This window comes from Passer montanus, unplaced genomic scaffold (genome assembly GCF_014805655.1).
Source record: "Passer montanus isolate IOZ18808 unplaced genomic scaffold, ASM1480565v1 scaffold154, whole genome shotgun sequence".
Classification (NCBI taxonomy): Eukaryota; Metazoa; Chordata; class Aves; order Passeriformes; family Passeridae; genus Passer; species Passer montanus.
The window spans coordinates 514,208-536,014 of record NW_024362494.1 but is presented as its reverse complement, the minus strand read 5'-3'; the positions used below and the strand labels follow the sequence as shown (position 1 = coordinate 536,014).

Sequence of the window (21,807 nt, the reverse complement as noted above, 5' to 3'; positions counted from 1 at the left end):
TGTCACTGTGGGACCCCCCAGGGGCAGGACCGGGCTGGGGGTGTCACTCTGAGCCCCCCCACCAAAGGCAGGACCAGACCTGTCACTCTGGTGTCACTCTGAGGGTGTCACTGTGGGACCCCCCAGAAGCAGGACCAGGCTAGGGGTGTCACTCTGAGCCCCTCCAAAGACAGGACAGGGCTGGGGGTGTCACTCTGAGCCCCCCCACCAAAGGCAGGACCAGACCTGTCACTCTGGTGTCACTCTGAGGGTGTCACTGTGGGACTCCCCAGAAGCAGGACAGGACCGGGTGTCACTCTGAGCCCCTCCAAAGACAGGACAGGGCTGGGGGTGTCACTCTGAGCCCCCCACCAGAGGCAGGACCAGGCCCGTCACTCTAGGGGTGTCACTGTGGGACCCCCCAGGGGCAGGACCGGGCTGGGGGCGTCACTGTGGGACCCCCCAAGAGGCAGGACCAGGCTGGGGGTGTCACTCTAGAGCCCCCCACCAGAGGCAGGACCAGGCCTGTCACTCTAGGGGTGTCACTGTGGGACCCTCGAGGGGCAGGACCGGGCTGGGGGCGTCACTGTGGGACCCCCCAAGAGGCAGGACCAGGCTGGGGGTGTCACTCTAAGCCCCTCCAGAGGCAGCACCGAGCTGGGGGTGTCACTGTGGGACCCCCCCAGAGGCAGGACCGGGCCTGTCACTCTGGTGTCACTCTGGGGGTGTCACTGTGGGACTCCCCAGAAGCAGGACCGGGCTGGGGGTGTCACTCTGAGCCCCCCTCCCAGGGGCAGGACTGGGCCTGTCACTCTGGTGTCACTCTGGGGGTGTCACTGTGTGCCCCCCCAGAGGCAGAACCAGGCGGGGTGTCACTCTGAGCCCCCCAGGGTGTCACTTCTGCTCCGGGTTCTGCTGCAGGTGCTGCTCCCACTCCTCCTCCACCACCTTGTAGAGCTCCATGGTGGCTCGGGCGTCCTCCACCGAGGAGTGGCCCCCCTTCCCCACCTGTGGGCACAGACACGGGTTAGCTCAGCTCCCAGTTTGGGGGGGCAGCCAGAACTGGGAGGGGGGGTGTACAGAGATCAGGCAGTGCAGGCAGCTGTGGGGCAATGCACACAGCAAGGGTGGGGGGCTGCAGGGAGCTGAGGGCGTGCAGGGGGATTTGGGGTGCAGGATTTGGGGTGGCTCAGGGCATGTGGGCAGCCCCGGGGGGATGCAGGAAGATTGGGGGGATGCCAGCAGCTCTGGGGGGGCAGGCAGATGCAGGAAGATGAGGGGGTGCAGGCAGATTTGGGGGTGCAGGCAGATTTGGGGGTACAGGAAGCTCTGGGGGATGCAGGGAGCTTAGGGGAGTACAGGCAGATTTAGGAGAAAATTGGGGAGATGCAGGCAACACAGTGGGGTGTGCATAAAGGAAAAAGAGCAGGAAAAAAATACAAAACAAAAAAAAGGCTGCAGGGGTTGAGCTGCATGATTTGGGGTGGGTCAGGGCACGTGGGCAGCTCCAGGGGGCTGCAGGCAAATTTGGGGTACAGGAAGCTCTGGAGGGATGCAGAGAGCTTAGGGGAATATAGGGAAATTTGGGGATAGAGAGAAAATTGGGGAGGTGCAGGCAACACTGTGGGGTGTGTATAAAGAGAAAAAAAAAAACAAAAACCAAAACAAAAACAACTCCTGAGGCTGTAGGAGCTGAGCTGAGGGTTCCCCCCTCCCAGGGAAGGGAAACTGAGGCACGGGGCTGCCTTGCTCCAGGACTGGCAGCCTCAGACCTCCCCCATTCCCTCCCCAGGGTGTCCCTGGCGGGGTGCAGGGGCTCCCCAGCCCCGGGGTACCTGGATGTCCTGGTTCAGCAGGGCCTTGGTGAGGCGCTTCAGGGAGATGGCCACGTTCTCGGGGAAGCCAGCCCTGCGGTTCAGCAGCGGGATCTGCGACGTGTCCCTGGTCAGGGCTTTGGGGTGGCAGTAGTGCAGGGCCTTGAAGTCGTTGTGGATGGCGTGGCCCACCACCACCTTCCCAGCCAGGATCTTCAGGACCTGCAGGAGAGCAGGGGGTGAGACCCCTGGCAGTGCCACCCCTGCTCCGGGGGAAGATTCTGCCCCCCCCCAGGAATGGGGGCAGCCCCGTGGGGCAGAGCTGTGGGGGTGACTGGGTGTGGGGACAATCCCTGTGCCCCACAGGGCAGTGTGGGGACAATCCCTGACCCCCCCAGGGCAATTGGGGACAATCTCTGTGCCCCACAGGACAGGTGGGGACAATCCCTGTGCCCCACAGGGCAGTGTGGGGACAATCCCTGTGCTCCAGGGACAATCCCTGACCCCCCCCAGGGCAACTGGGGACAATCCCTGTGCCCCACAGGACAGGGGGCAACAATCTCTGGGCCCCAGGGACAATCCCTTTGCCCCACAGGCATTGTCCCCCCCTGCCCTGTGGGATTGTCCCAGGGGCACAGGGATTGTCCCAGGAGCACAGACATTGTCCCCTCCATCCCATTGGACAGAGAAATTGTCCCCCCTCCCCTCTGGGGCACAGGGGATTGTCCCAGGGGCACAGGAATTGTCCCCCCTCCCCTGTGGGGCACAGGGATTCAGGGATTGTCCCCCCTGCTCTGGGGGGCACAGGCATTGTCCCAGGGGCACAGGGACTGTCCCCACACTGCTCTGTGGGAGCCACAGAGATTGTCCCGCTGTGTCCTGGGGGACAGAGGCATTGTCCCCACCTGCCCTGTGGGATTGCACAGGAATTGTCCCAGGAGAACAGGGACTGTCCCAGGAGCACAAGCATTGTCCCCGCTGCCCTGTGGGACACAGGGATGGTCCCCCCTCCCCTGTGGGGCACAGGAATTGTCCCAGGAGCACAGAAATTGTCCCCCCTCCCCTCTGGGGCACAGGAATTGTCCCCCGCTACCCTGCAGGGCTCAGCCCCCCACACCCCGGCGTCCCCAGAGCCCAGCCCTGCGTTCCCCACAGCTGCAGCCCCCCGTGTGTGCTCACCACCCCCCATCCCCATCCCATCCCCATCCCCATCCCTGTCCCTGTCTCCATCCTCATCCCCTTCCCCATCCCATCCCCATCCCCATCCCATCCCCATCCCTTCCCCTTCCCCACCCCATCCCATCCCCGTGCCCGTGCCCGTCCCGGTGCCCGACCTGCTGCCGGGCGGCGCGGAAGGGCGCGGCGGTGGCCATGTGCCGCGGGCGCACGCCGCTCCAGCGGGTGCGGTAGTCCACCACGGGCTCCTCGGGCCGCACGAAGCGGTCGTACAGCACGTCCCCCTCGTAGCTGACCACGCTGCAGCGGGCCAGCGCGCTGCAGCGCCCGCCGGGGCCCGTGCCCACCATCTCGCAGTCCATGGCCACCAGCTTGTGGGGCGCCGGGGGGGCACTGCCAGCCGTGCCCTGAGCCTTCCTCTTGCTCTGAGCGGGGTTCTGGGGTACCAGGGGGGCACTGCCAGCCGCCCCCTGAGCCTTCCCCTTGCTCTGAGCGGGGGCACCGGGGCCGGTAGAGCCGTTCTGGGGTACCAGGGGGGCACTGCCAGCCGCCCCCTGAGCCTTCTCCTTGCTCCTGGCGGGGTTCTGGGGTACCAGGGGGGCACTGCCAGCCGCGCCCCGAGCCTTCCCCACACTCCCCGTCTGGCTCTGGGGTACCGGCCCGGCGGTGCCGTTCTCCTTAGGGGGTTTGGCCCCCGAGCGCCGTGGCCGGGCGCGGCGGGGCCGGCCCGGTGCCGCCGGCGGGAGCTGCTTGTGGCGCAGCACGCCGCGGCGCTCCAGCTCCCGGCGGCGCCGCACGAAGCTCCGGTGCTTTTGGCTGCCCGGCTCCTTCTTCTGGCGGCGCTCGGGCGCGGCGAAGTCCAGGTTGAGGATGAGATCGTCCATGGCGGGGCTGCTGCGGGCGGAGAGGGGCTGGGCGGTGGGGATCTCGGTACCGGGAACCCCTGATCCCCGGGACACCCGGTACCGGCAACCCCGACTCCCGGCACCGGCAATGCCTGACCCCTGGGACTCCCAGCACTGGGAACCCCCGACCCCCGGGACCCCGGTACCGGCAATGCCCGACCCCCGGGACCGGGAACCCCTGACTCCCGGTACCAGCAGTACCCCACCACCGGGACACCCGGTACCGGGAACCCCCGACCCCCGGTACCGACAATGCCTGACCCCCGCGACTGCCGGCAGCGGGAACCCCCGACCCCCGGGACCCCCGGCACTCCCGGTACCGGAGACCCCCGGTCTCACCCGCAAACCCCCCTCACCTCCGCGTCCCGGAACCGGAAGTTCCCGGGAAACACGCGGCCGGCCCGGTACCGGCAGTGACGCCGTAAGCGCGCGCGCCGCGGCGGGAACTCGGCGGCGCCGGGCGCTGAGGGGCGCGCGGCGTCCGCGTGACGCGTGCGATGACGTCAGACCGACGTCAGGCAGCACCGGCGACGACATGCCCGGTGTCCCGGCCGGCCCGGTGACGTCACGGGTGCCCGGGCGTGAGTGACGTCACGGCTCCGGGGGGCGCCTCGGTGGGGTTGGGGGGGGAGTGGCGCCACAGCCGCGTGACGTCACGGCGGGATGGTGATGACGTCACGCGGGCGCTGACCGGCACGGGCAGAGCCGGGGAGGGGTGGCAGTGCCGGGGTGAGCTCACAGTGCCGCGGTGACGCCGCCGTGCCCCCCAGGAGCCGCCATGGCCGCCCCTGGCCCCCCGCAGGGCCCGGAGCAGCGGCGAGCCGCCGACATCATCCGCCTGCTGACGCTGTACCGGCCCCTGCTCGACGCCTTCGTCATTGTGAGTGACCCCGAGCTGTCCCCGGGCTGTGACCCCCCTGAGATATGACCCCCGAGCTGTGCCCCCCGGGCTGTGCCCACCAAGCTGTCCCCCAGGCCTGTGTCCCCTTGGGCTGTGCCCCCAGGGCTGTGTCCCCCAACCTGCACCCCCAGGCTGTGTCCCCCAGGGCTGTGCCACCCCCAGGCTGTGCCCTCTGGACTGTGTCCCCCTGGGCTGTGCCCCCCGGCTGTGCTCCCTGAGATGTGACCCCTCAGCTGTGCCCACCAAGCTGTCCCCCAGGCCTGTGTCCCCTTGGGCTGTGCCACCCCCAGGCTGTGTCCCTTGGGCTGTGTCCCCTTGGGCTGTGCCACCCCCAGGCTGTGTCCCTTGGGCTGTGTCCCCTTGGGCTGTGCCAGCCCCAGGCTATGTCCCTTGGGCTGTGCCACCCCAGAGCTGTGCCCTCCCCAGGCTGTGCCCCCAGGCTGTTTTCCCTGACCCCGCTCCCCTCAGGATTTCTTCACCGAGGACCTGTGGGCACAGCTGCCTGCAGCCTGGCAGCCCGCCCTGGCCAGTGCCACCCCCGTGCAGCTGGCCGGGCTCCTGGGGGGCTCCGGGGGCCCGGGGGCTGCCTGGCCGCTGTCCCTGCTGGCCTTTGCCGCCGCTGCCCGCGCCCTGGCCTTCCCCCGGGGCTGCCCGTGCCCGCCGTGCCCGCCGTGCCCGCCGTGCCAGAGCTCCGGGCTGCACCCGCTGCTGCGCCGCCACGTCAAGCCCAAGAAGCAGCACGAGATCCAGCGCCTGGGCAAGGTGGGTGCCCCCGGCTGTGCCCCGAGCCCCCCCAGCTGCCCCCAGCCCCCTAAGAGCCCCCCTTTCCCCCCAGCTGCTGCGGCGGCTGAGCCGCGCCACCGGCTGCCAGCGCGTGGTGGACGTCGGAGCGGGGCAGGTAAGAGAGGGGGGACACTGAGGGGGGGTCCCAGGGGATCCCCCAGCCCTGCTGAGCTCGTGTCCCCCCCCAGGGCCACCTGTCCCGGCTGCTGGCCTTCGGCCTGGGGCTGGGGGTCACTGCGGTGGAGAGCGACGGGCGCCTGGTGGGGCTGGCCGAGCGCTTCGACCGTGAGCTGCTGCGGGAGCTGGGCAAGGCCCGCGCTCGCCCCCTCACCCCCCGTGCCCCCCAGCACGTCGCCGGCCGCCTGGACCCCGCAGCTCCCTGGGGGGAGTTCCTGCTGCCCCCCGACCCCCCAGGAGCCGGCCCAGCCGCGCGGAACCCGCTGGGGGGCCCGGGGGGCTCTGAGGACGGGGAGAGGGTGTTGGTGACGGGGCTGCACGCCTGCGGGGACCTCAGCCCTGCCCTGCTGTGCCACTTCGCCCGCAGCCCCGCCGTGGCTGCCGTGGCCCTGGTGGGCTGCTGCTACATGAAGCTGTCAACAGCCCCGCAGCAGCCCCCTGGCTACCCGCTGAGCGCCTCGGTGGCGGCACTGCCGGGCCACCAGCTGTCCTACCGGGCACGGGAGGTGGCGTGCCACGCCCTGGAGGAGTACCAGGGGCGGCTGCGCGGGGGCAGCGCCCAGCTGCGTGCCCACTGCTACCGCGCCGTGCTGGAGAGCCTGATCCGCGCCGCCGAGCCCGCCAAGAGGCACCTGGGCCTGCAGCCGGGCAGGAGGGCACACACCCTCAGCTTCCCCCAGTGAGTGTGGCCGTGGGGACCCCCTTCTGTGTCCCCTGGTGGGCCCCAGTGAGCCCTTTCTGCTCCCTGCCTGAGCTTGGGGAGGGAGGATCCTTTTCTAGCCCCCCGTGACTTTGGGGAGGGAGGATCCTTTTCTGGAACTCTCCTTGTGAGTTTGGGGAGGGGGAACCCCCTTTTGGGACCCTCTTCCTGAGTGTGGGAGTGGGGTCAACCTCCTGTGTCCCCTCCTGGCCCCACAATGAATTTGGGGAGGGGGAACCCCCTTTTGGGACCCTCCTCATGAGTTTGGGGAGGGAGGATCCTTTTCTGGAACTCTCCTTGTGAGTTTGGGGAGTGGGGTCAACCTCCTGTGTCCCTCCTGGCCCTGCAGAGAGTTTGGGGAGGGGGAACCCCCTTTTGGGACCTTCTTCATGAGTGGGGAGTTGGGTCAACCTCCTCTGTCCCCTCCTGGCCCCACAGTGAGACTGGGGAGGGAGAACTCCTTTTTGGGACCCTCTTCATGAGTGGGGCCAACCTCCTGTGCCCCTCCTAGCCCTGCAGAGAGTTTGGGGACAGGGAACCCCCTTTTGGGACCCTCTACATTAGTGTGGGAGTGGGGCCAACCTCCTGTGCCCCTCCTGGCCCTGCAGTGAGTTTGGGGAGGGGGGGACTCCCTTCTGGGACCCTCCTTATGAGTCTGGGAGGGAGGATCCTTTTTCTGGAACTCTCTTTGTGAGTCTGGAGAGTGGGGACATCCTTCTGTATCCCCTCCTGGCCCCACAGTGAGTTTGGGGAGGGAGAACCCCCTTTTGGGACCCTCTTCATGAGTGGGGTCAACCTCCTGTGTCCCTTCCTGGCCCCACAGTGAGTTTGGGGAGGGAGAACCCCCTTTTGGGACCCTCTTCATGAGTGGGGTCAACCTCCTGTGTCCCTTCCTGGCCCCACAGTGAGTTTGGGGAGGGAGAACCCCCTTTTGGGACCCTCTTCATGAGTGGGGTCAACCTCCTGTGTCCCTTCCTGGCCCCACAGTGAGTTTGGGGAGGGAGAACCCCCTTTTGGGACCCTCTTCATGAGTGGGGTCAACCTCCTGTGTCCTTTCCTGGCCCTGCAGAGTTTGGGGAGGGAGAACTCCCTTCTGGGACCCTCCTCATGAGTTTGGGAAGGGAGGACTCTTTTCTGGAACTCTCCCGGTGAGTTTGGTGAGTGGGGCCAACCTCCTGTGCCCCTCCTGGCCCCACAGTGAGTTTGGGGAGGGGAAACCCCCTTTTGGGACCCTTGTCATGAGTGGGGAGTTGGGTCAACCTCCTGTGTCCCCTCCTGGCCCCACAGTGAGTTTGGGGACAGGGAAGCCCCTTTTGGGACCCTTGTCATGAGTGGGGAGTTGGGTCAACCTCCTGTGTCCCCTCCTGACCCCACTGTGAGTTTGGGGACGGGGGGGACTCCTTTCTGGGACCCTTCTTATGAGTTTGGGGAGGGAGGATCCTTTTCTGGAACTCTCCCTGTGAGTTTGGGGAGTGGGGTCAACCTCCTGTGTCCCTTCCTGGCCCCACAGTGAGTTTGGGGAGGGAGAACCCCCTTTTGGGACCCTCTTCATGAGTGGGGTCAACCTCCTGTGTCCTTTCCTGGCCCTGCAGAGTTTGGGGAGGGAGAACTCCCTTCTGGGACCCTCCTCATGAGTTTGGGAAGGGAGGACTCTTCTGGAACTCTCCTTGTGAGTTTGGGGAGTGGGGCCAACCTCCTGTGCCCCTCCTGGCCCCACAGTGAGTTTGGGGAGGGGAAACCCCCTTTTGGGACCCTCCTCATGAGTGTGGGGTTGGGGGAGTCCTGCCTGAGACCCCCTGCCCCTGTTTTATGACAGATACGCCCAGCTGGGGCTGTCCCTGGCGGGACTGGACCCAGCGGGGGTCCCGCTGGACTCGGGGGCTGTGGGGGCCATGCTGGAGCAGCAGCACAAGGTGGTGGCATTCTGCACCCTGGGGCAGCTGCTGGCACCTGCCGTGGAGACCCTCATCCTGCTGGACCGCCTGCTCTACCTGCGGGAGCAAGGTGGGCATGGGCACAGCTGCCAGGGCCCTCCTCCCCTTTGTGCTTCCTCTCTCCCTGGACCCCTCTGTGCATTCTCCCAGCTCTCCTTTTTCCCAGGTTTCCACTGTGCCCTGGTGCCCCTCTTCAACCCCCGGTTCTCCCCACGGAACCTGGTGCTGGTGGCCGCACGCACCCCGCTGGACACAGCGCTGGCCAAGGACACTGAGGATGGGCACAGCAGCGAGGATGAGGAGCTGGAGGAAGCAGAGTCCCCCAGGGAGGGGCAGAACCCACAATAAACCCAGCATTTTTACACTCCAGGGCTGGGTGTGAGTCTGTGCCACACCAAAAGCACTGCGCACTACAAACAGCAAATCCAGGGGGTGTTTATTGCAGAGCCCAGCTCAGGGGGCTCCCAGCTCCCCCAGTTAACACCAGTAGCATCTCCTAGCCTGGCTCGGGGTGCTCCCAGCTCTCCCAGTTAATACCAGTAGGATTTCCTGGCCTGGCTGGGGGGGCTCCCAGTTAACACCAGTAGGATTTCCTAGCCTGGCTGGGTGGGCTCCCAGTTCTCCCACTTAATACCAGTAGGATTTCTTAGCCTGGCTTGGGGGGTTCCCAGCTCTCCCAGTCAATACCAGTAGGATTTCCTGGCCTGGCTTGGGGGGCTCTGAGCTCTCCCAGTTAATACCAGTAGGATTTCCTGGGCTGGCTGGGTGGGCTCCCAGTTCTCCCACTTAATACCAGTAGGATTTCTTAGCCTGGCTTGGGGGGCTCCCAGCTCTCCCAGTTAATACCAGTAGGATTTCCTGGGCTGGCTTGGGGGGCTCTGAGCTCCGCCAGTCAATACCAGTAGCATTTCCTGGCCTGGCTTGGGGGGCTCCCAGTTCTCCCAGTTAACACCAGTAGGATTTCCTGGGCTGGCTGGGGGGGCTCCCAGTTAACACCAGTAGGATTTCCTGGGCTGGCTGGGGGGGTTCCCAGCTCTCCCAGTCAATACCAGTAGGATTTCTTGGCCCGCCGTGTCTCCACGATGCCCATGGCATCCATGATCTCCTCCTCGAAGGTCTTCAGCGACGGCCGGTACGTCTTGGCCAGCGCGTCCTCCTCCGACGTGTCCTTGGGGCCATCTGCGGGGGCAAGGGGACAGCGCTGAGCCCCTCCGTGTCCCCCGCCGCGTGCCCCCAGCCCCCCGTGGCACCCCTCTCACCGATCCACTGCTCGGGGACGACGCCGTCCCGGCGTGGCTGCGGGGGCACGGGCAGGATGCGGCCGCTGCGCAGCGACACGCGCACGCGCTCGCCCTGCTCCGTGTACCTCCACTCCACCTCCGTCGGCTTCCTGCGGGCACGGGGCGTTGGCGAGGGGCAGGGCTGAGGCTGGGGGGTCCCCCCAGCACCCCCCACCAGGCTTTACCGGTCCTCGGGGTCCACCAGGCAGATCTGGCTGAGCAGCAGCGGCGCCTCGCTGGCGATGTAGGAGCCCGAGTACTTGGCCGTGCGGTTGACGTAGCGAAAGTGCTGCGAGGGCACCACGGGGGTCACACACGGCCCGTGGGCCCCCCAGCCTCCCCCCACAGAGCCCCCCGCAGCGGCCTCACCGTGTTCAGCCCTTCCACCACCACCCAGTTGCGCTCTCGCACCACCTGCGTGACCATGCCCTGCCTGCCCGCGTCCTTCCCGGCCAGCAGCTGCACCTGCGGAGGAGAGAGGGGCGCAGCTGGGACCCCCAGCCCGGCTGCCAGCCAGCGGGGGCACCCCGGGGAGGGCGAGCCTCACCGTGTCACCCTTGAACACCTTCCAGTCGTCCTTGGCCACGGGCTCCACGAAGACCTTGCGGCGGCGCTGGCCCGGCGGGTTGCGGAGCCGGGCGGCCGTGGAGTCGGGGGGCCACGTGCCGTGCCGGTAGCCCCGGGGCAGCCGCGGCCGTGCCGCGCTCAGCAGGACCGAGAGCCGCATGCTGCTGCGGGCAGGGAGGGCTCTGTGGACGCCCCTCAGCCTCCCCTACCCCCGGGGGTCCGGCAGAGCCCACCCACCCACAGCCACCTCTGACGGGGATGGGAGCGTCTGGCAGAGCAGCCCCCCACGAAAGGGGTCCCACAGATTGTCACTCCCCACACAAAGGGGACCCCGGTGTCCTGCAAAGCCCCTTCCACTCGGGGGCCGCAGAGCCCCCCACTCCCCGCAGAGACACACCGACACCTTCCCCTTTCCCGGGGGGAACACCCCCCCAAGAGCACCCGGGGGTCCCACAGAGCTCAATCCCCCACAGGGCACAGGGACACGGGCAGGGCCCCCCCACCCCCGAGGGGCCCATGGATACCCCAAAGACCCCCTGACTCCCAAAGACCCCATTACTCCCAAAGACTCCCTGACCCCCAAACATCCCCCTAACTCCCAAAGACCCCCTGATTCCAAACATCCCCTGACTCCCAAAGACCCCCCTGCTCCCAAATGGACCCCGCAGCTCACACACCCCCTCGACCCCACCAGGAACGACACCCAGGGATCCCGCAGAGCCCCGGCCGCCCCCCAAGTCCCCCAAGCCCCGGCAAGCCCCCCCGTTCCCCGGAAAGCCCCGCGGAGCCCTCACGGGGGTCCCGGCCCCGGCCCCCTCACCCGCGCCGCTCCCGCCGCTGTGGAGGTCGCGCGGGGCACGCCGGGAGTTGTAGTCCTAGCGCGAAGCATGCCGGGAGCGGTAGTCCTGCCGCGGGGCACGCCGGGAGCTGTAGTCCCGCGGCCCCTCCGGCCCCACAGCCAGGCCGCAGCCCCGGCCCGCGGTGAGCGGCTGCCGGGAGCTGTAGTCCGGCCACGGCTCCATCTTCTGCCGCTGCCCTTCGTGCCCCCGCGGCCGGCTCAGGGACAAGGGACGGTCTGTGCTGTCCCCTCTGCGGGAGCCGGCCTGGTTTGGCCTGTCCTGGCCGGGCTGTGTGTGGGACAGAGCGGCCAAGAGCGGGCACGGCCTGAGGCTGGCACAGCTCAAGGGGAGTTTGGACACGGCCCTCGGGCACAGGAGGGGATTTTAGAGTGTCCAGAGCAGGACTCGATTATCCTGATTATTCCTGCTCAGGGTATTCCACTATTCCAGCATAAAAACTGAGTGCTTGGGCAGTGTTCTAGGAGGTTGGGACTGGGAGCATTTTGGGGTGTCCTGTGCAGGATCCAGAGCAAAACTTGATTATCCTGGTGGGTCCCTCCTGCTCAGGGTATTCCACTATTCCAGCATAAAAACTGCATGCTTGGACAATGTTCTAGGAGGTCGGCATTGGGAGCATTTTGGGGTGTCCTGTGCAGGACCCAGAGCTTAATGAGCCCTGTAGGTCCCTCCCAGCTCAGGATATTCCATAATCTTTAAGATTTAGACAATGCTGGCATTTTGAGGTGCTGTGTGCAGGGCCAGCAGTAAGATTTGATCATTCTGTGTCCCGTTCTGTGGTTCTGCAGCTCCTATTTTAGCTCCCCTCCCCGATGTGCTCACTCCCCCCACCCCAGAGGGGCTCTGACAGCCCAAAAGGTCCCAAAACCCCCCACGCAGGAGGGTCCAGGGGCTAAGCCAGGTCCCACAAGCACTTTTTAAAAAGGCAAGATTCGCTTTTATTTCAAATCACCAGCTGAGCCCCCAGGAATCTCTAACACAAAGCGTGGTGTGCCCACGGCAGGGCAGGCACGCAGCGCTGGGGGCAGTACCGGGCTGCTCTGCATTCCTCTTTTTTTTTTCTTTTTAATTTTTTTGTAGCTTTTTCTCTCTTTTGGAAATTTCCTTGTTGGGGTGGTTTCTCTCGTCCGGAGCTGCGGACGCGACGCGCCGGCGTGGGGCAGCACCCAGGAGCCAGCAGGGGAGGATCAGCTCGCCAGGGAAGCCACTACAGGCTGTGAGGGGCCAAGAAGAGAGCCAGGCTCTTGTCAGAGCCGCCCCCAACACCTGGAGGCTGTGGGGACAGGGCTCACAGCAGCAGCCTCACCTCTCCTTGTGGTCTCTGACCTCCTCCTTGCCCTCCTGCTTGGCCTCGTTGGTGGCCGGTGTGTCGGCGGCGTCGCTGTTCTTGTCCCCCTCTCCTGGGTTGGCTTTGGGCTCCTCCTTGGGGGTCTCTTCGTTGGCCACCTTCTTGTCCCCTTCCTGCCCCTCTGCGTCCTTGGGGCGTTTGGGGGAGTCCTGCTGGGGGCAGGGGGGGAAGCTCAGGTCAGCCCAGGCCTTGTCCCAAACAACCCCAAACATCCCCTTCCCTGTCCCCAACATCCCCATTCCAAACAGCCCCTGTTCCAAACATCCCCTGTCCCAAACATCCCCAAGCCCTGTCCCAAACAATATCCCCAAGCCCTCTCCCAAACATCTCCTGACCCAAAAATCTCCACCCCCTATCCCAAACATCCCCTGAAAGCAACATCTCCATTCCCTGTCCCCAACATCCCAACACAAAAACTCCATCCCCTGTCCCCAACATCCCCTGACCCAAAAATCTCCATCCCCTGTCCCCAACATCCCCTGTCCCTGTCCCCAACATCCCAAATCCTCTCCCAAACAAATATCCCCTGTCCCAAAAATCCCATCCCTAACATCCCTATCCCTGTCCCAAACATCCTCAGCACCTCCAGCCCCAGTCCCGAACATTCCCACTCCCTGTCCTCTGTCCCCAACATCCCCTGACCCAAAAATCTCCATCCCCTATCCCCAACATCCCCTGACCCAAAAATCTCCATCCCCTATCCCAAACATCCCCTGACCCAAAAATCTCCATTCCCTGTCCCCAACATCCCCATTCCAAAGATTCCCTGTCCCAAACATCCCCAGCCCCTGTTCCCAACATCCCCATTCCAAACAGCCCCTGTTCCAAACATCCCCTGTCCCCAGCATCTCCATCCCCTGTCCCCAACATCTCCACTCCTTGTCCCAAACATCCCCTGTCCCAAACATCCCCAAACCCTGTCTCAAAACAAATATCCCTGTCCCAAACATCCCCTGTCCCAAAAATCTCCATTCCCTGTCCCCAACATCCTTATCCCAGTCCCCGACATCCCTTTTCCCCAACATGCCCTGTCCCAAACATCCCCTGTCCCCACCATCCCCATTCCCTGTCCCCAACATCCCCATTCCAAACAGCCCCTGTTCCAAACATCCCCTGTCCCCAGCATCTCCATCCCCTGTCCCCAACATCTCCACTCCTTGTCCCAAACATCCCCTGACCCAAAAATCTCCATCCCCTGTCCCCAACATCCCCGTCCCTGTCCCAAACATCCCCAAATCCTGTCCCAAACAAACATCCCCAGCCCCTGTCCCAAAAATCCCGTCCCCAACATCCCTATCCCTGTCCCAAACATCCCCTGACCCAAAAATCTCCATCCCCTATCTCAAACATCCCCTGACCCAAGCATGTCCATTCCGTCCCCAACATCCCCATACCCTGTACCAAACATCCACAAACCCTGTCTCAAAACAAATATCCCTAGCCCCTGTCCCAAACATCCCCTGTCCCAAACATCCCCATCCCCTGTCCCAAACATCCCCTGTCCCAAACATCCCTGTCCCAAACATCCCTGTCCCCTGTCCCAAACATTCCCTGTCCCAAACATCCCTGTCCCAAACATCCCCATCTCCTGTCCCAAACATCCCTGTCCCCAACATCCCCACCTCCAGCCCCCAGCACCCGCAGCCCTGCCCAGCCCACCCAGTACCTCCAAAGCATCCTCAGCTTTCCTCTTGATCCCTCCCTTCTCGTTCTTCTCCTTGGACTGCTCGTCGATCACCAGCTTCCCCTCCTCGTCGCTGCTGCCCTCGGCGTTGCCCTTCTTCTCCCCGTCCCCCTCCGGCTCCCGCTCGGCCGCCTCGGGGCAGCTCTTCTTCTGGGTGGGCTGTGGGCACGGGGGGTCACAGGGGGCCCCCAGGGAGGAGGAATGGCGGGGGGAGGTGGGATGGAGCCCCCCCAGCTCGTCACCCACCTGGTAGCCGGAGGCTTTGACCGTGGGGTTGTTCTCGATCTCCCACAGGCCTTCGCTGAACCCTTTCCGCTTGTTGGGTTTCCCGAACTTCTCCTTGCACTCCTCGTAGGGGAAGAGGTCTTTGGGCCCCAGGAATGCCCTGTGCCAGGGGAAAACGGTGAGGGGTGGGAGCAGGGGGGGGTCTCACCTCTCCCAAACTCACCGTGAGCCCCAGCTCCCACTCACGTTTCGTGGGTCCCGAAGAAGAAGACTTGGTACTTATTGGAGGAGGATTTGACTGCAGCTTCTGGCATCTCATCAATCTGTGTGACACAAAGGACAGGGTGAGAGGAGAGGGCAGAGACCCCTGCGGCTCCTCAGACCCCAGGACATCCCCCCACCCCTCCAGTGTCCTGTGATGGGCACAGCTCAGGAAAGGAGAATTCCTGGGGAATTCCCCCACTGTCTGGAGACAGTGCTGGCAAGAAATGCTCAGCAGAACAAGTGAGTACCCACTGGGCTGCCCTTCTCCCACCCCTTCACCCCCTTAAGCTCCAGTCTAGACCAGCTCAGTCACACTCAGCAAATTCAGGCACTGCCAGCAGTGCCACAGCTCCTCAGACCCCAGGATATCCCCCCACCCCCCCCCTCCAGTGTCCCATCCATCGGCACAGCTCAGGAAAGGAGAATTCCTGGGGAATTCCCCGACTGTCTGGAGACAGTGCTGGCAAGAAATGCTCAGCAGAACAAGTGAGTACCCACTGGGCTGCCCTTCTCCCACCCCCTCTGCCTTAAGCTCCAGTCTAGACCAGCTCAGTCACACTCAGCAAATTCAGGCACTGCCAGCAGTGCCACAGCTCCTCAGACCCCAGGACATCCCCCCACCCCTCCAGTGTCCTGTGATGGGCACAGCTCAGGAAAGGAGAATTCCTTGGGAATCCCCCCAGCTGGGACCCCCTAGCAGTGGGATTCCCTGCACAGCCCACTCCTGCCAGCCCCAGATCTTTCTCAGCCCCTCCTGCACCCCCAGGCTATTTCTGGAGACAGCGCTGGCAAGAAGTGCTCAGCAGAACAAGAGGCTGTGCCCCCAAGGTGCCCCCAGGTGTGGGGGCCAGCAGGGCTCCCCTTCTCCCACCCCCTCTGCCTTAAGCTCCAGTCTAGACCAGCTCAGTCACACTCAGCAAATTCAGGCACTGCCAGCAGTGCCACAGCTCCTCAGACCCCAGGATATCCCCCCACCCACCCCCTCCAGTGTCCTATCCATGGGCACAGCTCAGGAAAGGAGAATTCCTTGGGAATCCCCCCAGCTGGGACCCCCTGGCAGTGGGATTCCCTGCACAGCCCACTCCTGCCAGCCTTCCTCCTGCCCTTTCTCAGCCCCTCCTGCACCCCCAGGCTATTTCTGGAGACAGCGCTGGCAAGAAGTGCTCAGCAGAACAAGAGGCTGTGCCCCCAAGGTGCCCCCAGGTGTGGGGGCCAGCAGGGCTCCCCTTCTCCCACCCCCTCTCCCTTTAGCTCCAGTCTAGACCAGCTCAGTCACACTCAGCACATTCAGGCGCTGCCAGCAGTGCCACAGGCATCGCCCCCAGCCGGGGCCAGCAATGGGATTGGGGTGCCTGGGGGGGACACCCTGGCCAAAACGGGGTCACCAGACAAGGGGACAGCCTGGCGAGGGCTCTGGGGTCACGCAGCAGCCGGTGCCAAGCCCACAGGCAGGTGCTGCTCCACCGAGCGTGAATAATCCCGAGGCGCCAAGCGGGAAGGGAGCGAAAGCAACTCCGGCTGCTTTTTATAGCAGCTAAAAATAACCCCCCCTGCAGCCAGCAGCCATAAATTCCCCGAGAAAACCTCCAAGGGAGGTGGAAGGAGCCGAAGGAGGATGCGGGTGGGGGTCTCGGGGCAGGCGCCAGCACGTCACCGGGCTGGAAGTGCCAGCAGGGACGGCCGGGATGCCAGGTCCCGCTCCCAGCCCTCTGCTGACTCATGGCACAACCTTCCCTAAGTCACCATGACCCCCACAGCTCGCCCAGCCTCAGTTTCCCCAGCCAGCAGGGACGGGGTGCCGTGACAGGGTGGATCTGGCCAAGAGTTCCTCCTGGTTTCCTTCGCAGAGCTGGGGATGGGGCCAACACTGGTCCCTGTGCTGAGGGGCAATGCTGGCACAGCCCCGGGGCAGATGGAGGGGATGGGGCACTGGGACGGGCACCAGGATGCGCTGGAGGCTTGGTGGGATGTCCCACTCCTGGGTGGGACGTGCCTTTGTGCCATCCCCACTGCCCAAATGTGGTTTGGGGCATCCAGGCCCTGCACCAGGGGATGTTTCAGGACTGAAGTGCTCCCACCCACCCAGAGCCTTGGGGCTCCTGGCACTGCCATGCCCCAATGCCACCAGGGGACATTCCAGGAGCAGGGACAGTCCCCAGCAGGACCCTGGCCCATGGTGGCAGCTGGGAGCAGCAGCTCCATCCCTGCGTGGCACCGAAGGTGGAGGAGGGGATGATGTGACTCAGAGGGGCGGCCACCAGCCCAGCCCAGCCCAGCCCGGGGATGGCACTTCCCCCAGGCCACCTTCCTGCAGGTCACTCCTGGCACTATGTGCCATCAGCCCCAGGGCCCCCCAGGCAAGGACATGGAACCCAGGCCTGGGCAGGGACCCCACAGCCCCTGGCAGTGCCCGGACCCTGATGGAGATCCCCCAGCAAGTTTCCAAATCTCCTCCCCAAGGAAAGGCAGCACAGGCAGCTCTGCCCTGTGTCACCGTGTCCCCAACCCAGGAACCAAGGGGCTCTGTGGGACAGCTGGGACCCCCGGCAGTGGGATTCCCGGCCCAGCCCCTCGCTGCCAGCCCTTTATCAGCCCCTCCTGCACCCCCAGGGGATGTGGTGGCTCTATCTGCACGGCCAGGCGGGGATTGGGGTGCGGGGACACGGGTGACACCCCGCTGGGGACACCGATAGTGCAGACACTGCAAACCCACCCCAAAACCCTGGGCTGCCCACAGCGCCCCAGGGCTGGGTGGCACTGTCATGGCCCGTGTCTGTTTGTCCGTCCCTGTCGCTCGCTGGACAGTGGCAGCACAGGGAGATAGGGCTGCAGTGCCAGGGTAAAGTCCACGGTGCCCATTTCTGTCCCCATGCCAGCCCCTGCGAATGGCACTGGTGTCCCAGCCTGGACTCACTGGTGTCACAGCCTGGACTTACTGGTGTCCCAGCCTGGACTCACTGGTGTCCCAGCCTGGACTCACTGGTGTCCCAGCCTGGAGCTGCACCCAGGGGCTGGGGGGGCCTGAGAAGGGGCTGGGACACGTCCCCCAGGAGGGGAAGCTCTGGAGCGTGGCAGGGGAGGGACAGGCACATACCCCTGCTCTGGACTCTGCCCCCAAGCTCTGCTCGTCACCTTTGCCACGGCTCCACGGAGCACGGCTGGATGCAGCCTGCCCTGCGCTGGAGTCAGCCCCCTCCCTGCCTCAGTTTCCCCGCTGCAGGACAAGGCTGGCAGCGAGGGCTTGGCTGTCGGGAAGAGGAATTAATTAATTAATGGAATTAACTCGTGTGGGTCACACACGGTCGGTGAAGCACATGGGAGGGGCACATGCACAGGGTGGGGGTCCTGTGGCACCCCTGAGTCCCACCCCCAGGGGTCTCCTCAGCCCTGGGGCCACCACTGGGCCCCATCCCAGCACCAAGCTGGCAAGGGGCACCAAATTACCCGGAATGGCCAGCAGGAGCCCGACCCCAGGCACAGCCAGGGGAACAGGAGATGCTCAGGAAAGGGGAATTTCAATGGTGGCAGGAGCCCGACCCCAGGCACAGCCAGGGGAACAGGAGATGCTCAGGAAAGGGGAATTTCAATGGTGGCAGGAGCCCGACCCCAGGCACAGAAAGGAGAACAGGAGATGCTCAGGAAAGGGGAATTTCAGTGGTGCCAGGAAGGATCCTGACCCCAGGCACAGCCAGGGGAACAGGAGATGCTCAGGGAGGGGGATGTCAGAGGTGCAGGATCCTGTGTGACATGCTGCCTCATCCCCTGCCGTGCTCCCGGGCTGTCCCAGGGCTCTGTACAAACAGGGCCTGCAGATCTGGCAGGGAAGCACCAACAACCAGGCTCTGGCATAAGGGACCCTGCAGAGAAAGGGTGAGAGGAAAAGGGAGGCAAGCCTCATCCTCCAGCTGCCTGCAACTCATCTCCCCACTGTCGTGCCTCAGTTTCCCCTCTGTTTAACGCTGCCCCTCTCAGGGGGAGGTTTCCACTGAGCTGCTGGTGCTGGGGAACGGGCCAGGGGAACAACCCTTCCCCCCTGCATTTCTTCTCCTATCTCTCAGCTCCAGCCACACCTGGCTGGAAACAAATATCCCAGCAAACGCCACGCGTGGCCGGGTAACGTTTCATCACAGCACCTGATTAGTCACGGGCAAGCCCTGCCTGATTAGTCACGGCGGGGAGGGCTGGATCAAACCCCCCCCCGGATCAAACCTGCCCAATTCCCATTCCCTGCCTGCCACAGCACCCCAAAACCTGATGGTGTTGGCCTGATGGTGTGGGGTGCGAAACCCGAGCGGGGCCGGCGTTAATTCGGGAGCCGAGCCCGACACGAGGCTCCGGAGCCGCGGGGGCCGGGGGAAGGCGGCCGGGCCCCCCGGGGAAAGGCAGGCGGCGGTGGAAGCAGGGCTCGCAGGGATCCCTGGGGCTCCTCCTCGCCAAGCCGCTTTCAAATGCGCGTTGGGAGGCCGCTGCCAAATAATCCGAGCGGCTCCCAACCCCCTCCCGGCCTCCCCGCCAGAAGCCGACAAACCAAACAAAAGTTATTCAAATCCGGGAGGGGAAGGAGGGGGGACACAGGGGGATGGTCGGCCTTTAAAGCCCGTCGCCCCATGGCTCCCTTTTGGCGCTCAGTTTGGGGGTGCCAGGCACAGCCCCGGTGCCCTTCGCGGCAAGGCCGTGAGGGGAGCGTGTGGTGTGTGTGTGTGTGTGGGGGGGGAAACACTCCAAGGAAATTTTAAACTGCATCATCAACCGCTTAAAAATAACCAGCGTGTTGTGCAGCCAGGGCTGCCCACGGGCCCGGGCTCATCCCAGGGGTCCCGGGCTTATGGCACGACCCCCCTCAGGGACACCCGGGACCCTCCGGGGGACACCGGCGGGGCCTGGGCCCCCCTTCCCCCCCGTCCTAAGTCCTCAATAATTCCATCGATTTCCCACAGCCAAACTCCCGGCCAGCGCTGCCACCTCTCCCTGGCACCCGTGGCGAGGCCACCAAGAGCCGGGGGGACACGCTCGGGGGGGGGGGGGCCCCGCCGGTGGAAACCCACCCTGGGCTCCCCCAAACCATCACCGGGGGGCGACCCGGCCCCTCCAGGGGGTCTCGAGGTGGAACAGGGACCCCCCCCCATCCCGGTACCGGGGAGGGGGCCCCCCGGGGAGGAGGGGTCACCCCGGGCTGGCCCGGCCTCGTGCTCCGCCGCCGGTCCCCAAGGGGGTGGCAGAAGCCACGCGGTCCCCACCCGTGACCCCCCCTCCCCACACCCGGCCCCGCAGGGAGAGAAATGAATAAACAGCGCAAGAAAGGGCCCGGGGGAGTCCGGGACGTTGTTTCCAATATATAAAATCCACCCCAAACCCAAGGGAACGTCCCGAAAGCGCCTCCCCGAAGGCCGGTACCGAGTAACCCCCGAGCGCGCCGGGCCCGGCCTTACATAAGGCAGCGGCAAAGTTGGACCCCGGCCCCGGCGGAGGGGAGCGGGGGGCACCGAAGGCCGACCCCCGAGCGGACACACCCCCCGCCGGCCCGCGGGGGCAGCCTGACCCCGGCGCGCCCCTTCCCCCATCCCGGGGCACCGCGTTATGCAACGGGGAGCACCGGGAAAACGGGGGGCGGGGGTCCCATGGCACCCCCACCCCTCACCCAGCTCCTTACCCGGGCAGGCCAGTGCGGGTAACCCTTCATCTTGGCGAAAACCAGGTCCCCGCATTTGTATTCCTTCTGCCGGTTGGACCGGGACATCTTGGCTGGCGGCTTCCTCCTCCTCCTCCTCCTCCTCCCGCTGCTGGTGGATGCGCTCGGCGATCGCTGGCGCTGCCTGGGCGCGCACCCGCGCCGCCCGCCCACGGCGCCGTGCGCGCACCCGGCAGCCCAAAAATAAAAAAAAAAACTCAAAAAACCACCCAAAAATGGGTTTTGTGGCTGTTGTTTTGGGCCGAGCCCGGGCTGTAGGTTGCCCTGGGGGACGGGGGGTGACGCAGGGCCATGGGCTCGGTGTAGGGCCGGTGTAAATGGGGTGTTGGAGAGGGAGAAATGGATGTAAAATAGAAGAAAAGGGGGGGAAAGGCATGCGAAGTGAGGGTAACACCCCCCCAACCACCCTTCCCCTTCCTCCTCCTCCTCCTCCTCCTCCTCCCGCTGCTGGTGGATGCGCTCGGCGATCGCTGGCGCTGCCTGGGCGCGCACCCGCGCCGCCCGCCCACGGCGCCGTGCGCGCACCCGGCAGCCCAAAAATAAAAAAAAAACCTCAAAAAACCACCCAAAAATGTGTTTTGTGGCTGTTGTTTTGGGGCGAGCCCGGGCTGTAGGTGGCCCTGGGGGACGGGGGGTGACAGCAGGGCCATGGGCTCGGTGTAGGGCCGCTGTAAATGGGGTGTTAGAGAGGGAGAAATGGATGTAAAATAGAGGAAAAGGGGGGGAAAGGCATGCGGAGTGAGGGTAAAACAGCACAAAAATGGGGTAGAAAGTATGTGAAGCAGTGCAAAACCGTAATGTGGAAAGCAGGTGTAAAACAGTGTCAAACACTGTAAATAACCAGTGTAAAACAGCACCAAAATGGTGTAAGAAACGTGTAAAACAGTGCATAGCCAGTGTAAAACAGCACCAAAATGGTGTAAAAAACATGTGAAGCAGTGCAAAACTATAATGTGGAAAGCAGGTGTAAAACAGTGTAAAAACACTGTAAATAACCAGTGTAAAACAGCACCAAAATGGTGTAAAAAACATGTGAAGCAGTGCAAAACTATAATGTGAAAAACAGGTGTAAAACAGGACCAAAATGGTGTAGAAAATATGTGAAGCAGTGCAAAACTATAATGTAAAAAACAGGTGCAAAACAGTGTAAAACAGCACCAAAATGGTGTAAAAAACATGTGAAGCAGTGCAAAAGTATAATGTAAAAAACAGGTGCAAAACAGTGTAAAACAGCACCAAAATGGTGTAAAAAACATGTAAAGCAGTGCAAAACTATAATGTAAAAAACAGGTGTAAAACAGGACCAAAATGGTGTAGAAAATATGTGAAGCAGTGCAAAACTATAATGTAAAAAACAGGTGCAAAACAGGACCAAAATGGTGTAGAATATATGTGAAGCAGTGCAAAACTATAATGTGAAAGCCAGGTGTAAAACAGTGTAAAACATTGTAATTAACCAGTGTAAAACAGCATCAAATTGGTGTAAAAAACATGCAAAGCAGTGCAAAACTATAATGTAAAAAA

At 63.8% G+C, this 21,807-nt stretch overlaps 4 protein-coding genes across 10 annotated transcripts; 1 reads left to right on the top strand and 3 right to left on the bottom strand.

The window, feature by feature from the left end:
- Positions 1–273: 273 nt before the first annotated feature.
- Positions 274–4,329, bottom strand: ISG20L2 (interferon stimulated exonuclease gene 20 like 2). 5 transcript variants are annotated; one of them, XM_039702183.1, is made up of 4 exons: positions 3,128–4,202; positions 1,815–2,015; positions 867–987; positions 274–763 (listed from the first exon to the last, which is right to left on the bottom strand). In XM_039702183.1, exons 1-3 carry the CDS (start codon positions 3,851–3,853, stop codon positions 874–876), a joined length of 1,041 nt encoding a protein of 346 aa, XP_039558117.1. In that variant the 5' UTR covers positions 3,854–4,202; the 3' UTR covers positions 274–763; positions 867–873. The 5 variants fall into 5 exon arrangements, with proteins under 5 accessions (XP_039558117.1, XP_039558118.1, XP_039558121.1 ...); XM_039702184.1 differs by lacking the exon at positions 274–763 and adding an exon at positions 4,231–4,329 and having other exon boundaries at positions 772–987; positions 3,128–3,860; XM_039702187.1 differs by lacking the exon at positions 274–763 and adding an exon at positions 4,231–4,252 and having other exon boundaries at positions 772–987; positions 3,128–3,863.
- On the top strand, positions 4,288–8,917 carry RRNAD1 (ribosomal RNA adenine dimethylase domain containing 1). Its single transcript, XM_039702175.1, has 7 exons — positions 4,288–4,455; positions 4,645–4,754; positions 5,244–5,537; positions 5,611–5,673; positions 5,747–6,414; positions 8,252–8,439; positions 8,536–8,917. The coding sequence occupies exons 1-7, from the start codon at positions 4,410–4,412 to the stop codon at positions 8,715–8,717; spliced, it is 1,551 nt and encodes a 516-aa protein (XP_039558109.1). The 5' UTR covers positions 4,288–4,409; the 3' UTR covers positions 8,718–8,917.
- Positions 8,789–11,174, bottom strand: MRPL24 (mitochondrial ribosomal protein L24). Of its 2 annotated transcripts, none has more exons than XM_039702192.1 (6): positions 11,037–11,174; positions 10,197–10,377; positions 10,019–10,114; positions 9,835–9,938; positions 9,629–9,759; positions 8,789–9,548 (listed from the first exon to the last, which is right to left on the bottom strand). In XM_039702192.1, exons 2-6 carry the CDS (start codon positions 10,374–10,376, stop codon positions 9,412–9,414), a joined length of 648 nt encoding a protein of 215 aa, XP_039558126.1. In that variant the 5' UTR covers position 10,377; positions 11,037–11,174; the 3' UTR covers positions 8,789–9,411. The 2 variants fall into 2 exon arrangements, with proteins under 2 accessions (XP_039558126.1, XP_039558127.1); XM_039702193.1 differs by having other exon boundaries at positions 10,197–10,380; positions 11,037–11,148.
- Positions 11,175–11,987: 813 nt separating this feature from the next.
- HDGF (heparin binding growth factor) lies at positions 11,988–20,377 on the bottom strand. Of its 2 annotated transcripts, none has more exons than XM_039702191.1 (6): positions 20,245–20,377; positions 14,577–14,653; positions 14,352–14,490; positions 14,088–14,264; positions 12,380–12,573; positions 11,988–12,287 (listed from the first exon to the last, which is right to left on the bottom strand). In XM_039702191.1, exons 1-6 carry the CDS (start codon positions 20,329–20,331, stop codon positions 12,281–12,283), a joined length of 681 nt encoding a protein of 226 aa, XP_039558125.1. In that variant the 5' UTR covers positions 20,332–20,377; the 3' UTR covers positions 11,988–12,280. The 2 variants fall into 2 exon arrangements, with proteins under 2 accessions (XP_039558125.1, XP_039558124.1); XM_039702190.1 differs by having other exon boundaries at positions 12,380–12,570; positions 20,245–20,357.
- Positions 20,378–21,807: the final 1,430 nt, after the last annotated feature.